At 46.2% G+C, this 19,446-nt stretch overlaps 2 protein-coding genes across 4 annotated transcripts in view; one reads left to right on the top strand and one right to left on the bottom strand.

The window, feature by feature from the left end:
- Nucleotides 1-3,156, bottom strand: part of XAF1 (XIAP associated factor 1) — a 19,301-nt gene extending 16,145 nt beyond the window's left edge. For both annotated transcript variants that reach the window (XM_054085251.1, XM_054085252.1), the window contains exon 1: nucleotides 2,844-3,156. The gene's annotated coding sequence lies outside the window, so the exon portion shown is untranslated. The remainder of the gene's footprint in view (nucleotides 1-2,843) is intronic.
- Nucleotides 1-19,446, top strand: part of SLC13A5 (solute carrier family 13 member 5) — a 22,287-nt gene extending 2,841 nt beyond the window's left edge. Inside the window, exons 1-13 of one of the 2 annotated variants that reach the window (XM_054085245.1) lie at nucleotides 2,587-2,845; nucleotides 3,160-3,267; nucleotides 7,116-7,244; nucleotides 8,496-8,632; nucleotides 9,053-9,267; nucleotides 9,854-10,025; nucleotides 11,525-11,647; nucleotides 12,179-12,391; nucleotides 13,141-13,262; nucleotides 13,537-13,655; nucleotides 14,904-15,065; nucleotides 16,637-16,774; nucleotides 17,521-19,446. In XM_054085245.1, coding sequence (XP_053941220.1) covers nucleotides 2,825-2,845; nucleotides 3,160-3,267; nucleotides 7,116-7,244; nucleotides 8,496-8,632; nucleotides 9,053-9,267; nucleotides 9,854-10,025; nucleotides 11,525-11,647; nucleotides 12,179-12,391; nucleotides 13,141-13,262; nucleotides 13,537-13,655; nucleotides 14,904-15,065; nucleotides 16,637-16,774; nucleotides 17,521-17,646 — 1,785 coding nt within the window. In that variant the 5' untranslated portion in view covers nucleotides 2,587-2,824 and the 3' untranslated portion in view covers nucleotides 17,647-19,446. Of the gene's footprint in view, nucleotides 1-2,586; nucleotides 2,846-3,159; nucleotides 3,268-7,115; nucleotides 7,245-8,495; nucleotides 8,633-9,052; nucleotides 9,268-9,853; nucleotides 10,026-11,524; nucleotides 11,648-12,178; nucleotides 12,392-13,140; nucleotides 13,263-13,536; nucleotides 13,656-14,903; nucleotides 15,066-16,636; nucleotides 16,775-17,520 lie in introns of those variants that run through there. The other variant, XM_054085246.1, reaches the window with a different exon arrangement.

Genomic DNA, 19,446 nt, shown 5'->3' with positions numbered 1-19,446 from the left:
AATGAACAGCCTTTCAATTTATGTTTCTAAACTCAGTGCTGCTCTTGATTCATTGAAACATTACAGTTGCTTAGTTTGCGACCTGGGTCTCTCATAAAAACACAGATTAAGGAGGTTGAGACACACTTTCCTTCAAATCTGGACTCTCTTGTTCCTAGATCTTCCTCTCCCATTCAACCGGTATTGACCAGGCAGCTCCACCAGAAGTGGGAAGTGGGTATTTATCTGTAAGGGTCAGATACTTGCTGGTCTGGATTGACGCCTCCCTTTGCCCCTTCCTTTCTGTTCCACTATCTCTTGGGAGGCTTGCATCATCTTCTCATTCCTGACTGTCCCGAGTCAGCTGTTCGCAAGAACGGGGAACGCAGTGTTTCTCGCACCCCTCCCCTTCTACACCCAAAGATATACCCTCCCACTTGATAGTTGCCATGTGAACAGCAGCAAAGTGCACTCTGCTGTCTTTCAATCCAATTTTCTATTATTCAGATGCTTGTTCTTCTCCTTGAATCCTTTTTTTGTTTTGTTCCGTATCATGGAATGTACTTTGCATGGCACACTGAAGGCAAGTTCGCAATAATTCTGCACAATGACAAAATTCCCTTTTCCATATTTGACAAAAGGGGCCACTAAGGCACAGACTGGCTAATTGAATTGCCCACAAGAGTCCCTGATCCCATTCCCAGGTACAGCAAGCAAGTTTCCTTTCATGGGATTAGTCCAAAGGCACCAACACTTTCTCTTTATTTTCTCTTTTTCTGCACTGTATTTCATCTAAACACAACAACCCCAAATCATGTTCACACTGGTCTATCAAAGTGAACCTGAGTACAACTCTTTCAGTGTTAGCTCTTTGCATTTTTCTCATTTAAGCACTGTAGTCCTTTTTCTTTGTTGACTAGGGACCATTTTTTTCCATTGGAAACTGGCCACAGGAATGCAAGTTCTGGCCAGTTCCCCACTTTCTGCTAGGCTTTGCACTGGTGTGAAGTTCCCTCTGTGTTGGTGAGTTACCCAGAGGAACTGCTGCTAATTGGAATCTGTCCACATCCGGTTGGCTACTATTTTCCTTAGTGGACATTCACTGCTTTTACAAATGGAACAGTGACTTTGGAGTGTCTTGTTTTGAATTTCTGTCATTCAAGCAGTTCCTTTGGTCAGCAGAGGACAAATAGTGCAAGCTGCAGTCAGAGCTCCCTCGTTACTCGCTGTGGAATCTGAAATTCTTTATTTCTGTGAGTAACTGCTTGGTAAGACTGAACTAACAGACTACAGGACCAAACTGTCGAGATATGACTTATGCTTCCTTCAGTGTCAGGTGGCTGCTGACATCCCAGGACCAGAACATATTATTTGTCTTCAATCTTTTCAGCCCTCTCGGTCCATAGAATCATAGAATAGTTTGGGTTGTAAGGGACCTTAAAGATCATCCAGTTCCAACCCCCTCAGTGATGGGCAAGGACACGTCCCACTAGTTGTTCCTTTCCGCCTCCTGATAGTGCTTGCCACCCTTTCGGTGCCATCACATCTGATTCTGATTCTGTGGCTACACTAGATGAAATTGGTGAAATGAAAGACAGTAAAAACAACCCTTCCAGTTAACCTTTCTGGGTTATTTTTAACCCAGGTCGAAGATACACAATCCCTCACAAAATAATAGCTGGTGAAACACAGCCATGCATGCCTGCACAGACCTTTGTGTCCGGGTTTTAACTCTCTGTTTCCCTAAAGGAGCTCAGTCCTTCTTCATCCCAGTGTAAATGAGGCAGAGATCAGCATAGAATCACCAGGTTGGAAAAGACCTCTTGATCATCAAGTCCAACCATTCCTATCTGTCACTAAACCATGTCCCTGAGCACCTCATCTACCTGTCTTTTACACATCTTCAGGGATGGGGATTCCACCCCCTCCCTGGGCAGCCTCTGACAGGGCCCCATGACCCTTTCTGTGAAAAATTTCTGATATCCAGTCTGACCCTCCCCTGGCGCAGCTTGAGGCCATTCCCCCTTGTCCTGTCCCCTGTCACCTGGGAAAAGAGCCCAGCTCCCTCCTCTCCACAACCTCCTTTCAGGTAGTTGTAGAGAGCAATCAGGTCTCCCCTCAGCCTCCTCTTCTCCAGGCTGAACAACCCCAGCTCTCTCAGCCGCTCCTCGTCAGACTTGTTCTCCAGCCCCTCACCAGCTTCGTTGCTCTTCTCTGGACACACTCCAGAGCCTCCACATCCTTCTTGTGGTGAGGGGCCCAGAACTGAACACAGTACTCAAGGTGCGGTCTCACCAGTGCTGAGTACAAAAGGGAGAATAACCTCCCTGGACCTGCTGGTCACACAGTTTCTGATCCAAGCCAAGATGCCATTGGCCTTCTTGGCCCCCTGGGCACACTGCTGGCTCATGTTCAGTCAATCATCACCCCCAGGTCCTTCTCTTCCGTGCAGCTCTCCAGCCACTCTTCCCCCAGTCTGTAGCACTGCACAGGGTTGTTGTGCCCCAAGTGCAGGACCCGGCATTTGGCCTTGTTAAACCTCATCCCATTGGTCTCAGCCCAGCGGTCCAGCCTGTTCAGATCCCTTTGGAGCCTCTCTGCCCTCCAGCAGATCCACACTTCCTCCCAGCTTAGTGTCTCTGCACTCAGGGCGCAGGGTGACCCTTCCCCGGGCACCGCGCTCACCTCCCGCGGGTTCCGCCCCGGGAGAAGCCCCCGTGCCCGCGCTCCGCTCCCCTGACGAGAGCACCGCTATCGGCTGTTAAACCGATCCCGCAACCGGTGCCCGCGATCCCCGCGGCTCCAGGGCAGCGCAAGCACAGAGCAGGGAGCAAAGAGAGGAGAAATGGAGCCGGAAAACTCACAGGTGTGGGACAAGGGGCTGCGGGGAGGGAGGGACGGATGGAGCCGATCCGGAGCATCCTTTGCTGTTCGCCCGCTCCGCATCCCTGACCGCACGGGGCGGGGGCGGTCCCGGAGCCCCGGAAGGGGGGGAAAGGCGGTCCCGGAGCCCCGGGGGGGCACAGGGGCTGTCCCGGAGTCCCGGTGGGACGGGAACGGGCGGTCCCGGTTCCCTTCGGGGCGCGGGCGGGTCCCGTCGCCCCCCGCCACGTCCCGTCACCCCGTACTTAAGGCGGCAGCCGCTCCTCCCCGGCCTGCCCTGAGCGCTTGTCCCCGCAGACCATGGCCCCGAAGTGCCTGCGGCCGCTGATGAAGTACCGGGCCACCGCCATCCTCTGCCTCACGCCGCTGCTGCTGCTGCCGCTGCCCCTGACTGTGCCGACACGGGTGAGTGCCTGCGGGGAGCGGAGACACCGGGGCCAGCCCTGCTCCCCGCTGCCCCGCCCGAGCCGCCCCGTCCGACCAGAGCCTGACCCTGACACCCCATCCAACCCCACTGCCTGCAGGAGCACACTCCATCCAACCTGGGTCTGACCCTGCCACCCTGTCCCATCCTGCTGCCCCGTAGGAGCCCACCCCGTCCCATCCTACTGTCCCATAGGAGCTGCCTTGTCCAATCCTACTGCCCCACAGGAGCCACCGCATCCAACCCGGGTCTGACCCTACCGCCCCGTCTAACCCTGCTGTCCTGCAGAAGCCCATCTCGTCCAACCCAGGTCCAGGCTCTGCCACCCTGCAGGAGCCCACCCTGTCCAACCCTGCTGCCCTGCAGGAGCCCACCCCATCCAACCCGGGTCTGACTCTGCCACCCCATCCCATCCTACTGCCCCACAGGAGCTGCCCCATCCAACCCTGCTGCCCCACAGGAGCTGCCCCATCCAATCCTGCTGCCCTGTCCAACCCTGCTGCCCTGCAGGAGCTGCCGTGTCCCATCCTACTGCCCCATCCGACCCTGCTGCCCCACAGGAGCCGACCAGTCCCATCCTAGTGCCCCGCAAGAGCTGCCCTGTCGGACCCTGCTGCCCGTCAGAATCCAGCCCGGGTCTGACCTTACCACCCCATCCAACCCTGCTGCCCTGCAGAAGCCCACCTCGTCCAACCCGGGTCTGACCCTGCTGCCCCATCCCATCCTACTGCACCCGTAGGAGCTGCCCCGTCCAACCTTCTTGCCCTGCAGGAGCCGCCCCATCGCACCCTACTGCCCCGCAGGATCCGCCCCATCCAACCCCACTGCCCTGTCGAACCCTGCTGCCCTGCAGGGTCCCACGCCATCTGACCCCACTGACCCGTAGGAGCCCACACCTGCACCCTGGGGCCCCTCCAGGCTCGCTGGGCACCCAGGCTGTTTGCCCACCCTGAGTAGGGCCGTGCCCCAGACACCCTGGGCAACACTGGCCACTCTCTCCACCTCATCGCAGCATCTCCTTGGCCACGTGAGCAAGCAGTGCCCAATTCCTGGCGATGTACCATTCCCACCAAGGTACCACCCCTGCCAACATACCATCCTGGATGAGGCAGAGCCTTTTCCCTACCATGAGCTGAAGCACATTATTCCTTCCACTCCATCCCTGAAGCATTTCTGTGCAGTTCACTTAGTTGCTCAGTCCCGGACCTGAGGAGCATCTCGTGTGGGTTTCCATCCCAAACAATCTTCAGACACTGGTGCTAGCCAGCCAAACGCACAGAGGGAGTGCTATGCCAACCTCCGTTCATCCTAAGGGTTGTGAGACAACCAGGACCCAGAGTTCCCGTAGACACAACCCACCCTGCAAGTTAGATGCAATTCTTTGAAAGCTAAGCAGGGCTCTTGCTCAGAAAGTACAGGGATAGGACGAGCGTAACAGTTTAAAGCTGGAAGAGGGGACATTTAGATCAGATCTTATAAAGAAATATTTTGCTGTGAGGGTGGGGAGGCCCTGGCCCAGGTTGCCCAGAGCAGTGGTGGCTGCCCCATTCCTGGAGGGGTTCCAGGCCAGGTTGGATGGGGCTTGGAGCCCCTGATCCAGTGGGAGGTGTCCCTGCCCATGGCAGGTGGATGATCTTTAAGATCCGTTCCAACCCAACCCATTCTATGTTTCTATACGCAGAACTGGCCTGCACATTTCAAATTGTGTCTTGTGTTAGCTTGTAATTATGACAGTGGGCAGAAGACATGCAGCATGCTGCTGCTGAGGCTCTGAGATACCTCCATAAGTGCTGCCGACCAGCACAGTTCATCAGCGGAGCCGTCAGAAGCTGTACATTGTGTATTATGCAACGATCATAACGGGGTTTCAAATGCAATATCCTCCAGTTCACATCCGTCTCACTCCAGGGATGGTGGTGGCACAAATCCTTTACTTTCAATGGAGTTACGCCAGTGTAAAGTTGAAACCACGCAGTGAAGGGCATGGTCTTTAATGTCTTGTGGCCACCTGGGCAAAATGTGGGGGCTCAGTTTACAGTATTTCAGCCTTTAGAGGCTATTCTGATTCTAAAACGAGTCTTTCTTCAGAGTGACCCATAGTGCTCAGTGTATTTTATAGTAGAGGGAAATGTTATGCGTATTTATAAACGAAATCACCATCCCTTCTGTTTTACCTCAGTCATATCAGCCCTGCCCTTCTGAATGCTGGTGCTTTATAGAAAGAGGAATTCCTGACTGTTAGCTGTACTTTGATCAGTACTAGGAAAAGTAATTTCCTTTAAAAAACTTATATCTTCAGTTTTCTGCTGTTTATTGGAATATTGCATCATCAATCTAATCTGGGAAATTACACTATTTCACAATGAGAGGGTAACGTTGCCTTCAAGGACAGCTTTTCCAGCTCTTGGTGAAAACGTAAATCCCTGTGGTTCCTGTAAACTGTTCAGAGATGCCAAAGAAATGTTCTGTGACTGAATCATAGACAGTTGTAGGTACAGATAATGGTGTATTTCATTCCAGATCTTTGGTTGTTTGAATTGGCTGTGGTTGTTGGAGTTAATTTATGAGCATGATTATATCTTTGAACCTCACATAAATTATTTACTCTCCACTCTACAAAACCAGTGCTCCTTCTGTATTGTGAATTTTATTTACTTAGGGTTGTTTATCTGTGTGTCACACTGGCAACAGATTAACCACAGTCAGTTCTAGCACTTAGTTACTGTGGTGCAACATAAATTGTATCATGCGCTCACCTCATATTTATTAAGGGAAGAGACTTAAATAGGGTCTGTCCGATATCTTTTACTCTCTGAAGAAATATTTTCTTTCAAAACTTGTGCTGTAAATACTATCCTGCAAACCTGAAGAAAAACAAAACATTCTAATTACTTACAAAGGCTGTTTTCTCGTTCTTAAGCTTCTCAGCAAAAAAAGGAAAACACACCCCTATTTATAAACATCACCTTACAGCAATTTTAAAATGTCACTGTAACACCATTTATTTTTGCAATAATGTCCCATTTGTTGCATTAGAATAAAATCCTATAAACACACATTTTAAATATGAGCAAATTTGGAGCTGCAGAACACTGAGTGGAGCTTTAAAACACTGGCTACTGTTGGCTAATGAATGCTTGCTTTTCCTAGCAATTTTGAAAGTACCAACCAAGGAAGGCCAGGTTTCAATAATGCCACATCAGCGGTGTGAAAAGACATGTTTAGAACATCTTGCATCTAGGGAATCCTTTGGGAAAGTAATTTCTCTCTACGAGTCACCCAAAAAAAAGAAGGTAAAAGAGTTTTATTTTAAGAGTTACTTCAAATAGTAAAGAACTTTTAAGTTATTCAGGGATGTCCTTTGTGGGCTCAAGCCTGTTGCTGGACACACCTCGAAGACCTGTGAACTGCAGACAAGCAAATCATCCACACATCCATTTACAAATTATTAACTCAAAATAGAAATGCCAAAATCTACAAACACTCTTAAAATTTCTTGGCTCCAAGGTGTGAAATCTGCTTAACTCAGCTGCCAAAAGGGAATCGCACCCTACAGACTGTGCTTCCCTACTTGTGGAGGTTTTGGTTTTGCCACACTCTGTGTTTTGTGTGAGTGCATTAGAAGAAATGTGGTCAAAAAGATCATTTTGTGTCTTCGGAACTAAGTTTAAAAGTACAAACTTCAGTCCTCATGTCTCTGCTACCTATTTCAGCATAACTTGTTGAGCCCCTTATAAGAGCTACCAACGTGTTTCATATCTATGAGATATTTTTATATATCTTTTTTAATACTTTTCTGTGCTCAGATATGTTTTCCATTATGTTGCAGGAGGCCAAATGCGCGTATGTCATCATCATCATGGCTGTGTATTGGTGCACGGAAGTGATCCCACTGGCTGTCACCTCCCTCATACCTGTGGTATTTTTCCCTCTACTTGGAGTTCGGAGCTCTAAATCAGTAAGGAATTTGTTCAATCCAGATCTGACATGGGGTTTTCCATTGCTCTCATCTCCCATCAATAATTAACAAATAAATCCAATAGGAAAGCGCTCCAGTTCTGTGGTGCTGGTTTTGAAGATGTTAAGCAGCACTCAGGGTCCTTGTGTGGGGAGATGCTGAACTAAAGATACTTTTGCCCAATATGGGAAGGGTGTGGAGCTTGAAGTGGTAGAGGGAAAGGTCTGTTTCTGGGTGTAGATGCAGCTGGAGAGCAACCCACTAGTGTCATCTGCTTGGGTGTTTGTAACTCATAGAATCACAGAATCATAGAAGAGTTCGGGTTGGAAGGGACCTTAAAGCTCATCCAGTTCCAACCCCCCTGCCATGGGCAGGGACATCCCCCTGGCTCAGGCTGCCCAAGGCCCATCCAACCTGGCCTGGAACACCTCCAGGGATGGGGCAGCCACAACTTCCCTGGGCAACCTGGGCCAGTGTCTCACCACTCTCATGGTGAAGAAATTCTTCCTTATGTCCAGTCTAAGTCTGCCCCTCTCCAGTTTATACCCATTCCCCCTCATCCTATCACCACAAGACTTTGTAAAAAGTCCCTCTCCAGCTTTCCTGTAGCCCTTTCAGGTACTGGAAGGTCACTATAGGATCTCCTTGGAACCTTCTCTTCTCCAGGCTGAACAACCCCAACTCTCTCAGCCTGTCCTTGTATGGGAGATGCTCCAGCCCTCTGATCATCCTTATAGCCCTCCTCTGGACCCATTCCAAAAGCTCCATCTCCTTCTCATCCCACGAGAGCGCAGTGCTGACATATCCTCTGGGAGATATCAAAATGCATGGGACAAATTTCTGAGAGAGGAGACAGCACTATGGCAGCGAGTACACAGTGCCCCGTCTAGAGCTCATTCTGGCTGTTTGTGCTGGTGCTTTAGTCCAAAGGAGAAAGACTGTGTTTGGGTGCTGTAGTCTACCTTCAGTGCTGGCCAACAAGCTGTTAAGGGCAGGTGTGGTTGCTAAAAGTGCTGAGAATCCGTTTTGGAGCTCATCGTTTCTAGTACTTCCACACGGAAGACCCTGCAGTAGGCAGTTCAGCACTTAAACAGGGGATTAAGGGTTCAGGCAACTGGAGGCAGCTCTGAGGCTGCAGCTTCTCATTTTGCCAATGCTGGTATAGGCCCTGATGCAGTAAATGGCAAAATGTACCAGTGAAGCTCGCAAAGAGGCAACTTTTGGGCCCCTGACCTCCCTTCTCTCTTTCAGGTGTGCTTGCAATACCTAAATGACACGTGCATGCTGTTCGTTGGAGGGCTGATTGTTGCCATTTCTGTTGAACAGTGGAATCTTCACAAAAGGATAGCGCTGAAGGTCCTCCTGGTTCTTGGAGTGAAACCCGGACTGTAAGACTATTATATTACTTCTTCCTTGCCTGTGTCAATTTAGCAGAGGCCTCAGGATGTTGTTTGACAGTCAGCAGAGAAGAGTGCCTTCAAGAACCTCTGCAGCTGCACTTGTACAGACTTTCCAGGGGTGAAGTCTGGCAGCAAGGGCAGTTTGTTTGTCCTTTAGCCAAAACCAGCATCTGACTAAATTCTAGATGCTTGCCACTGGGGACAAAATGATGAGAGACTTAATCATGCACAGACAAAGATGCTAAATGGCTTTCTGGATTCTTTCAGTGAAGGTGGCAGAGCTGTCGTAGGAGGGAGTCTGGCCCTGCTTTGCGCTACTGGGTGCTGCGCTCTAAATTGCAGTGACTACAAAGCCTAGCAGAGTCTGTTGTCTTTCCTCCTTTCCCCTCCACCTATTTCTCTTTTCAGACTCATGCTGGGATTTATGATAGTCACTGCCTTCCTGTCCATGTGGATAAGTAACACAGCCACCACTGCTATGATGGTTCCCATTGTCCAAGCTGTACTGGATCAAATGGACAGCACAGAGTGTGATGTGACCATGATGGAAGAAGCAACCGGGCAAACAAATTCAGTGGCTGAGCTGGAGGAAAAGAACGCATCAGATCCCGATTCAGCATGTGGTAAGGGCAATGAGCTGGTTCTACTGAACTTGCTAAGCTCAAAGCTCCCTGACCGAGGAGTTCTCTGTACCTTTTCCAGGGAAAGAGGTTGACAATCTGACTGAAAATCCCTAAACTCATGACATCTAGATTTTACAGAATGGCAAAATTTCACGGTTGATGTAAACTGACATAACATATTGGTCTTAGCAGTCATGACAGGCAAGAATTTGGTTGCGGGTGGATTTTTTATTGCCCAGATTCACAGCTGGTAAAGCTTTTTGGGTTCTTACTGTGGTATTGGAATGGTTCCAGTGACTGCAATATCTGGCTGGTGGTAACCCTCTCTGTGAAACAGGGAATTACTGCTGAGTAACTGTGGCACCAATATGGACCAGAGCATCCTTAATCACGTAGACCCAGATTATCAAACTCTCTCTTCAGCTCCTCATGAACGTGAGCCCAAAGTATTTAGGGACATGTCTGTGCTTTTTTGAATTAAAATAAATCACATATTCCAAACTGCAAGCACTGACCTTGCACAACCTGTTCTGAACTCTCTGCTTCCCTAACTTTTCTAAGGCAAGTTGTGTTCTTTGTATCTTAGTCGTGGGCAATGGACAAGTTCCTGATGACCCCAGATCTTCTCAGGAAAAGGCAATGAGGAAGCGTATCTATAAAGGAATGACACTTTGTGTGTGCTACGCTGCCAGCATCGGAGGAACTGCAACACTCACTGGAACAGGACCAAACGTGGTATTGAAAGGCCAGATGAATCAGTAAGTCATTCTTGCTCTTTCTTTTACTTATAATATCTTACTGTTTCTGTGACCAACTGACTAGTCTTGGTTTCAATTTTTGGTTGCAAACCGTAAGCAATAACCAGTTGATGAACTGAGAGTGAGGGATGTTTAGGAAGTGTTGTACCTCATTTTTCTGCTTCAGCCTTTTTTAGGCAGCTATGTGCTTGTGTTGCAGGTCTCCTGAGAAACTCAGGAATACTTGCTGGTAATACAGCTGGTTGCCATGAGATACCGGCGGTTTTGCTTCCTCTTTTTTCACTGAAATGCAGCACATCAGCAGAGGGACTGCACTGAAGAGCATCAGAAGAATGTGACTCGCTCTTCTCATCAGAATATAAAATACCTTAAATTGCCCTATATTATTTCTCCATGCTGTGGCTGCGGAAACTGTACAGATACAATTGTAAAGGAAAGGAAATCTGCACAAAATATTCTCTTTGCTAAACTGAGCTTGGGAATTCATTTAAATTAGTGGAATTTTTGCAGACTCCACAATTGTTCAGCCTGGAGAAGTTTCAGAGGAGGTCTTATAGCGACCTTCCAGTACCTGAAGGGGCTACAGGAAAGCTGGAGAGGGGCTGTTGATAAAGGCTTGTGGGGATAGAAGGAGGGGGAATGGATATAAACTGGAGAGGGACAGATTTAGACTGGACATTAGGAAGAATTTCTTCACCATGAGAGTGGTGAGACACTGGCCCAGGTTGCCCAGGGAAGCTGTGGCTGCCCCATCCCTGGAGGTGTTCCAGGCCAGGTTGGATGGGCCTTGGGCAGCCTGAGCCAGTGGGAGGTGTCCCTGCCCATGGCAATGGCGTTGGAACTGGATGATCTTTAAGGTCTCTTCCAACCCAAACTATTCTCTGATTCTATAGTCCCTCAACATTGCTTCCTTCTGTTGGGGGGCCTCAGCTGCCCCATTACCTGTTGGTTTTTACACCCACCTGGAAATTTGCTATTGATATCTTTCCTCCAGTCATTATTGGTGGATGCAGGGAAGAACAAAAATCGCTGTTCTTAAAACATTGACTCCATTCTTTTAAGCCAACTAGCAACTTTGTCTTCTATTGAAGTGCAGCTATTAATTTCAGGAAAGACAATTCTTGCTCTCTTCTTGGAATGAATGGGAAGGAAGAAAGAACATTCTGTCTTGGGATAAATGAACAGGCATGTTGGAATTGAAAGGTACCTAGAAAGTGTGGGAGATCTTTCAGCTGTGCTTGTCTTACTGAGACCTGATATACCAACATGAGCTCCTACATGCATTAAAGTAAAATAAAGGGAAAACTTAGTATCATTTCAGTTTCACTCAGAAATCCAGGCTGCCTTCCTAATGACTTCAGTTAGACTACAGATGTTGCCTATGATTACATGTAGAAATTGTCCTGGGTTTACATGTGTAATTGTCACTAATACATAGTAAAGGCAGAGTAGGTTACTAAATGTTTTGACTTTCATATAGAAAGCATTTTTCTTTTCAGGTTATACCCCAATAATAATGATGTTGTGAATTTTGCTTCCTGGTTTGGGTTTGCATTTCCTAACATGGTTCTGATGTTGATACTAGCTTGGCTTTGGCTACAGTGCTTCTTCATGGGACTCGAGTGAGTATTTAACTACATGATATCGTGTAAACCCCTGAGCTAATGCAGGAAGCTGGATAAAACAAATGCACTGACAAGTTATTAGTTTTGTAGCAGAGAGCAGTTCCATTTCACAGTGACTTTTCAGGTCTGGAAACCTTTTGTGTTCATGGGAGTTGCACTAAGGCAAAAGCTTTATACATTCTTAATGTTCAGACAGAATTACTTTTTTATTTTTCAATGTCATATATGAGAATTTCAGCCCTACAAGAGCTAGCATGTGTGTTTTGCTACCCTTTATTCAAAACTGAGTTTTTCATCCTAGATTACTCCAAACTGGACAGAAACTTATATCCATTCGTAGACCCCATTCTGCTATGGGAACTGGCATGTCCCCATGAAATCCTTTGACACTGTTGTCATTTCTTTGTTCCCAGCTTCTGCTGTAGTCTCTTGTCTGTCCCCAGGACTGACAGCTTCAGAGTGATAAGCATGTTAAATCCCTCTAGTGCGTTAATACTTATAGTATTTTCTTCTCCCTTTTTCTTAAAGCTTAAAAAAAAGCTGGGGCTGTGGGACAGAGAGATCTGCTAAAGAAAAAGCTGCATACAGAGTGCTGAAGGCAGAAATGAAGAAATTAGGACCTATTACTTATGCTGAATCCAATGTCCTCCTGTTGTTTATTTTGCTGGTGCTCTTATGGTTTTCCAGGCACCCCGGCTTTGTAAAAGGCTGGGCCACCGTACTCTTCCCAAGAGGAGAAAAGTAAGTTTTTAGGGTTTTTTTCCATCCTGTACCTTCTTGGTTGTGAATCAGATTCCCTTGTTCTTACATTCTATTTGAGAGTGGGGTCACCCATTCCAGCCTTCTCTGATTTCTCATGTTTGCTGGGCTTGATCCTGTTGCTTGTGCATGAGATCACCAGTTGATCCATTGTTTGACAGCTGGTTCTGCAATGAAGGCTGGAGACGGGCACACGGAGCAACCTGAACCTCCTAAAGTAAGAGAAAATTCTGTAACACTGGCCTCAGTCGCACTGATGTACTTGTTTGTATTTTGTTTCTATGAGCTCCAATCATTGTGGTGTCACTTCAGTATTTGGGTGACATTGGGAAGCTGATTTGTTGTTTGGAATGGCTTCTTCACATAAAGTCAGCGGCATATTGAGAACACAAAATGCACGATGGGGCTATCATTCAGGCCGTTTCTTTATACATCTTTCTTTAAGACCCAGGTGTTGCATCTTGGCTTTGTCCCAGAGAAGGAACCCTGCTCCCAGGAGCCGTTGTCATCTGTGACTCTGGTTATTAATGCATGTTGTAGCTGGTTTCTTTTATTACTGTGTTTGTGTTGTGGCAGGTCTGCGAGACCTCAGTCATGAACTAATGACCCATTTTGCTAAGGTACAAACCCCAGACAGGATGACAAAGAGCAGGGACTGCAATGCTGGAAGGCAGCCATCTTCAAAGAGAAAGATGTCTATTTTCTAAGCTATATTCTCCTTTCTTCTTTAGGTTTATCACCGATTCTGCTCCTGCTGTGTTTGTTTCCTTGCTACTATTTATCCTTCCTGCTAATAAACCCAAACTCCAAGACTGGAAACTAAGCACATCTGACCCTGAAAAGTCTGAAGAAGGTATTTGAAAAAGGAATTGTAACACTGGGAAATAGTTAGACAGTTCCAGCTAACATGGAAACTGCACGGAATTTGCATGCTTATGTTTATTCAGGGTAGCTTACCTGCCTCACTTCTTGGGCAGGGCTGGGGCACGTTCCCTGCTCATGTATGTTACCCTTACCCTGTGCAGGTTTCTCAGTCTTTTGAGTCTTTCCCTACTAGCTTATGGAACAGGAGACAAAAACCTCTTCACTCTCCTAAAATATGTTCTGCTTTTCATTTCTCGCTTCAGATTTTAAAAAGCCATTTTTATCATCCCCGCTGCTAGACTGGAATGTGGTTCAGAGGAAGATGCCCTGGACCATTGTGCTGCTGCTGGGAGGAGGTTTTGCTTTAGCTGATGCAAGCGCAGTATGTCCTGATATCTGTTTTCCTCTGTCTCAAAGGCAAAATTCCCTGGTTTGTTATCTAGTTCTGTATTATTGGGCATCCACCCAAAGCCAAACCCAGTAGAGATGTTCAGATCTTGAGGCAGATCCAAATTAGCAAAAAATCAGGAGGAGAGGTGAATGTTTATACCTTTTTTCCAGGAATTTGTATGCTCTGACCAAGTTTCTTGAATTTATCCTACCTCTTGGAGGCTGCCAAGTAGTTTGGGATCTTCACTGGCTGGATGGACCAGAAAAGCAGCCTTTCTTATTTAATTTATCATCCTGATCCCAGCCCTGGCTAGAAAAACAGAAATATAGATAATGCTTGTAAGATTTTCAAGAACTGTGTGAGAATTGTTTATAGAATAGATATGTATGTCTTCGGATTTAAACCAAACCACTACTGAAGTGATCAGGAAAAAAATCATTGTGGGTAGATATCTTCCATGGTTATGCACAGCGGAGTTGTTCCTTTTGCTCCTCGTCAGTGGCTGTCACCAGGCAATATGCTGCGTTCCATAAGGCCATGGTTTGATCCCATGTTCATAAATTCACAGAAAAGGCAGCTGAATTCTCCAAATAGAAAAGAATCTTGAGGTGAACCATATCGTTTCCTTCATCGCTGCTAAGATGCATCTAAATCAAAGCAAGCCTTAGCTCTCAGCAGTGCCATGCTTTGGGGAAACTCATATTCAGTTTTGTGGCTGGATAGTCTCAAACCATGGGGCAAATTAAAAGTTCTACATCATAACATTCATCTACATACATCATGCATATATTATCACAGCTCCAGAGTGTTAGAAGCCATCAAGTCAAAGGTTTTATAAGCTGTTTGAGTTAATCACCAGCTATGTCCTTACACTAAAACATTGATACAGCGTCACTGTCTTCAGAAACCTTAGGAAAACTTGACAGGAAACTTGGACACATGAACTATTTGCTACAGTCTCAGCAACAAATGTTTCTTTTTAGCAAAAACCCATAGTTTTGTAACCAAAGTGTGAGAAAGTATTTGAATAAATCAGGGAAGGGGGACTCTGTATTATGTGTAGTTGGCAAGGAATTTCTTTTAGTGTTTGTGACAGACCATTATACTTTCTGGGACGGTGTTTCTATAACACAGAAGTCATTTAGCATGATTTGGTAGGAAGGTTACACATAATATGAGTTCCCTGTACATGAGCTCGGGGTTCGAAGCCTCACTGAAAACCACTTTTTTTCTTGTCAGAACTCTGGGCTCTCAGCTTGGCTGGGTCATCAAATGACTCCACTAGGATCTATCCCACCATGGGCCATTGCAACAGTAATTTCACTTACCATAGCTGTCTTCACTGAATGCACCAGTAATGTCGCCACAGCCACCCTCTTCCTACCTGTCTTTTCATCCATGGTAAGGTTGCTTCCATCCTGTTATTTTATCCACTGGGAGATCAAAGTTAAATTGATAGTCTCTAGTGGCAAAGCAATATCATGTTTATTGGTCCACTGTTAATCTCAAAGCCAGTAATGAAACAGTCCATCTGACGATGTACAACAATGGGTAGTGTTTTTATCTGGTGGTCACTGCTATGTTTATAGCTTCCCGTGTGGATAGAAAGTGGGAATGCAAACTTTCTCCAGTCTGCCCTGCCTATATGCCTCTTAGTCTGGAGAAGGGGAGGCTAAGGGGAGATCTCATTGCTCTCCACAGATCCCTGAAAGGAGGTTGTAGCGAGGTGAGTGCTGGTCTTTTCTCCCAAGTAATAAGTGATGGGCTAAAGTTGCACCAGAGCAGGTTTAGATTGGCTATTAGGAAAAATTTCTTTGCCAAAAGAGTGGTGAAGCATTAGCGTAGGCCACCCAGGGCAGTGGTGGAGTCACCAACCCTGGAGATGTTCAGAAAGCACGTAGCCGTGCCACTTTGGGACATCGTTTAATAGGCACAGTGGTGTTGGACAGTTGGACTTTATGATCTTAGAGGTCTTTTCAAACCTCCATGATTCTAAGACTCTATGATTCAGGACCCCGAGAACCAGCTTCTTGGGAGAAGATGATCATACAGGATGCCTATCCTATGGCACCCTCGCTGAGAGGGAAGCCAGTTCAAGACTTCTGCAAGGTGCGTCCTTGCAGTGACGTGACGTCCTTAAATTGAAGTGAGAGTCACTTTTTTAATACAGATTGACAATCATCAGTTACTTTTTGGTCATTTTCTGTTTGAACTACCAACTCAGAACTGGAAAAGCACACACACAAAACCCAGCTCAACCCAAAATCAGCACTTTCTATTCACCCCTTTGAATGGTTCCTTCATCTTAATGGTTTTATGCTGGTGTACAGAAAGTGGTAGGCCTGGTTATTAGAAATGTGTGATTTTCCATAGGAAGCCAGAACAATTTTAAAACTTATAGAGGAAAACCTGGGGAGTTTCACTGCCTTTTCTGAGCAGAATTGAAATTGTAGAATAAAGGCAAAAATAGGTTATTTTGGTTTTTAATTTGAAAGTACAACTGCTTTATTCTAGACTGATTCACTGGAGTAAAATTATGTTAATGAAGGTGCTGCACTATTAGTGACTTAAATTAGCACTTAAGTTCTGAGTCTCCCAGAGTTTATGTAATGTCTCAGAGTGTTACTCCACAGGCCTAGTAATTATAATCCTACCCTTGTGTTACCCTGCCAAAAGCATGGTCTGAGGTCAAAGAAAAGATCATTGGTTAAATTTGACCAGAACTCCAAATTATACCATACAGCAAAACAAACAACAAGAAAGAACCAAGCATTAAGTATTGTGGGACAGGAATAGAGAGCAAAGTTATCTTTAAGCACATGTGGATTGCAGAGTAAAATACATGTGAATTACTCTGGTGGTATAATACCAGGAGATGAAATGAGCCTGGGTGTCCCAATGACCTGGTAAATGTTCTTTGTGCTTTTCTTTTGGAACACCTCCAGTACGATATTCTTTCCATTTCATTGCAGGCTGAATCTGTCAAGGTCAATCCTTTGTATGTGATGTTGCCTGGTACTCTCAGTTCTTCCTTTGCCTTCATGCTACCTGTTGCAACACCACCAAATGCAATAGCGTTTTCCTATGGCCACATCCGCGTTCTGGATATGGTAAGATTGCCTAGTCTCTTACCCAAAGCTCTCCATTGCCTTTATCCTGAAATATGGTGCTTAATTTTCTTAGCCAAGTATTTCCAGAGTCCCAGGAAGATCTTATGGGCTGTAACTAATACCTGCTTATGCCCCTGTCTTATGCAGTGTTAACACTGCAATAAAGATTTGCATCTCTGAAGTAACAATACCTTTCTCACAGGCTTTGGCAGATGCAGCCCAGCCCAATTGAAATTGATAACTGACAAGTCATGAATCTCTTAACCACTGAAGGGTTAAAATGCCGTCAGTGCTCTCCAGTTTACTAGGGCTTTGGCGAGTCTTGCTGAAGCCTTGATTCCACTGGAGCTGAAAGCAGAAGGTAGCAATCAGTTGCCCTCGGCTCTGGCCCTCTGCTTGCCTGCCAGACCACACAGTGCCAAGTTTTGTGCCGAACATCCAAACGTTATTGGTTTTCGAACTGAAAACTTGAAAGGGGCAGAAGTTGTTCTTTAACGAGTAACAGCAACTTGTTGGATGTGCCTTCGCAGTCCTTTACTAGTTATACAGCAAAGTGTTCCAAGGCTTTGCACGGTGCATTCCCTGGCCTTTCCACCTAAGCCAGAACACAGGGCAGTGGGTACAGGGGCTGTTGCTGTGATTTCTTTGACCCGGTGTCTCTCTTGTGTGTGTACAAACAGGCCTTGCTGCAATTTGCTCTGCTGGTGTTTGGTTATTGTTGTTGGTTTAGACTTTTGTCCTCACAGGTTAAGACTGGAATAGTGATGAACATCATTGGAATTTTCTGTGTCACACTGGCCATCAACACATGGGGGAGACTTATGTTTGATCTGGACACATTCCCAACCTGGGCAAACCAAACAAGTAACTAGTGAGCAGTGAAGAACCGATGTGTTAAAGAAGGAAAGGACCCATGATGCTACTCCCTGTTGCCCGAAGCCCTGTACAGTCTCATCACCACTGTGCCTCCAGTCAGGATCGAGATTTAGAATTTATCGAACTTTAAATAAAGAGGGGGCAGCCTGTTTTATCAAATGGTTTGAACTATCGTATCACTGATAAGTACTTGTAAATCATTTGCATTGAACACTGCACTCAATTAATGCATGAAAATGCATTAATTATTAATTATATCCTGATGTCAGCCACTGTACAGAGAAATCCTAGTGAAAGAAGAGCTCCGTTATGTTATGGTTTTTTTTCATGGGGCCTCAGTCATGTGGTGGAATCCTTCCGAGTCGAGATCTAACACATTTTCCATTGCCTCATTTTCACTCCCAATTTTCACTGCATTTATACACCCTAAGTGCTGAAATAACCTAACTCCACTGGTCATGATTCTTGGGCAATGATGAGTTAAGGCTGGCTGGCGTGGGCTTTGTTTTTCTCGCACTGGCAGGGCCAGCAGCTTTTCCTTCTTTTGGCCATAGGATGTGGTTTCACTTGCCAATGAGTGTTTTGTTAGTGCTAGCCTGGGAATGACTGGTAGCCTACAGGACTTCACACCTATTGTGAAAGTTCCTGGATTAGCCCCTGATGTGCCTTATTACCTAACTCTGGAATTTTGGAGTGGAGACAAGGCATGAGAAAGGCTCTAATTGAAGGCCTTGTTAAAATTTAGGGGCTCAGATATTAGGGCTTGTGCTGGCTGACAGCAGTGGGTGTTGTCTTGTGTACTTTGGAATTCAGCTTCCCTCTCAGAAGAGTGTTTTGTAGCACCTGTTTGTGTTATTTCTGAAGCAGAAGCAGTCTACAGCAGACTGGTGTTGGACTGGGTCTATTTTGTATGTGGATGCTTTTTACTCAGCCCTTTGCGATGACATTGGGTGGGAGGTAAGGCACTGTGTTACAGCGGAGAGATCTGCGGGCGTGAACCAAGTCCTGCTCCCAGACTTGCTCCGCAGCCTTACGCAAGTCAGTTAACCTCTTTTAGCCTCAATTTCCCCTCCTGAAGAAGATGTCATGGCACATATCTACCTCACAAGAGAGTTGTGAGGACATAAGGGTCAAATTCTGCACCCATGGTGATTCCCCACCTCATGATAAGGTGTGCAAGGTAGAAGTTACAGAATCACAGAATTCTGGCTGGAGAATTCAGTCCTCTAGCATAGTAGCTATAGCTTTAATAGTTTTGTTATTAATGTGAATGTTCCTTATAGAACTGGAAAAATATTCACATTTTTGCCTTAAAACATGAGGTAAGTATTTATCACAAAATCACCGGGTGCTTTTCTGAGCAGAAGACTACTTCAAGAATGATTTGATTTTCGTGCCTTTGTCTTCTGTGCTCTGTCAAGGTGCTGGGCACCACAAACTCTCCACTGACTGTTGTTCCTGGGTGCTTCCAACAGCCCTCTGTCTACCCAGCTGGCTGCATGCGATGCAGCCTCACACCTCTTCTATGGAATGGTGGAGCATGTGGATAAACACTGTTCCCCTGCAGAGTTTATCTAAGGAAGAGGAAAGTTCTAGTACCAAGAAGTGACTTGGTCACAGACGTTTTGTCACTGCCTGAACCTTATCCCAATATTTGTTTGAGGAAATGGAAACCAGGAGCGGTTAAGCACCTTCTTGGCTTTGGAAGTCACCATTGAATGATGATTTGCATCGGGAGGTGTCTAAATGCATTTGAGAAAGGGATATTTTCTGCCTTCTGATGGAGTTCACGGTAT

Source organism: Cuculus canorus, chromosome 20 (assembly GCF_017976375.1).
Source record: "Cuculus canorus isolate bCucCan1 chromosome 20, bCucCan1.pri, whole genome shotgun sequence".
In the NCBI taxonomy this organism is placed as follows: domain Eukaryota; kingdom Metazoa; phylum Chordata; class Aves; order Cuculiformes; family Cuculidae; genus Cuculus; species Cuculus canorus.
Note: the sequence above shows the minus strand (reverse complement) of the source record. Positions and strands in the feature narration are given on the sequence as shown.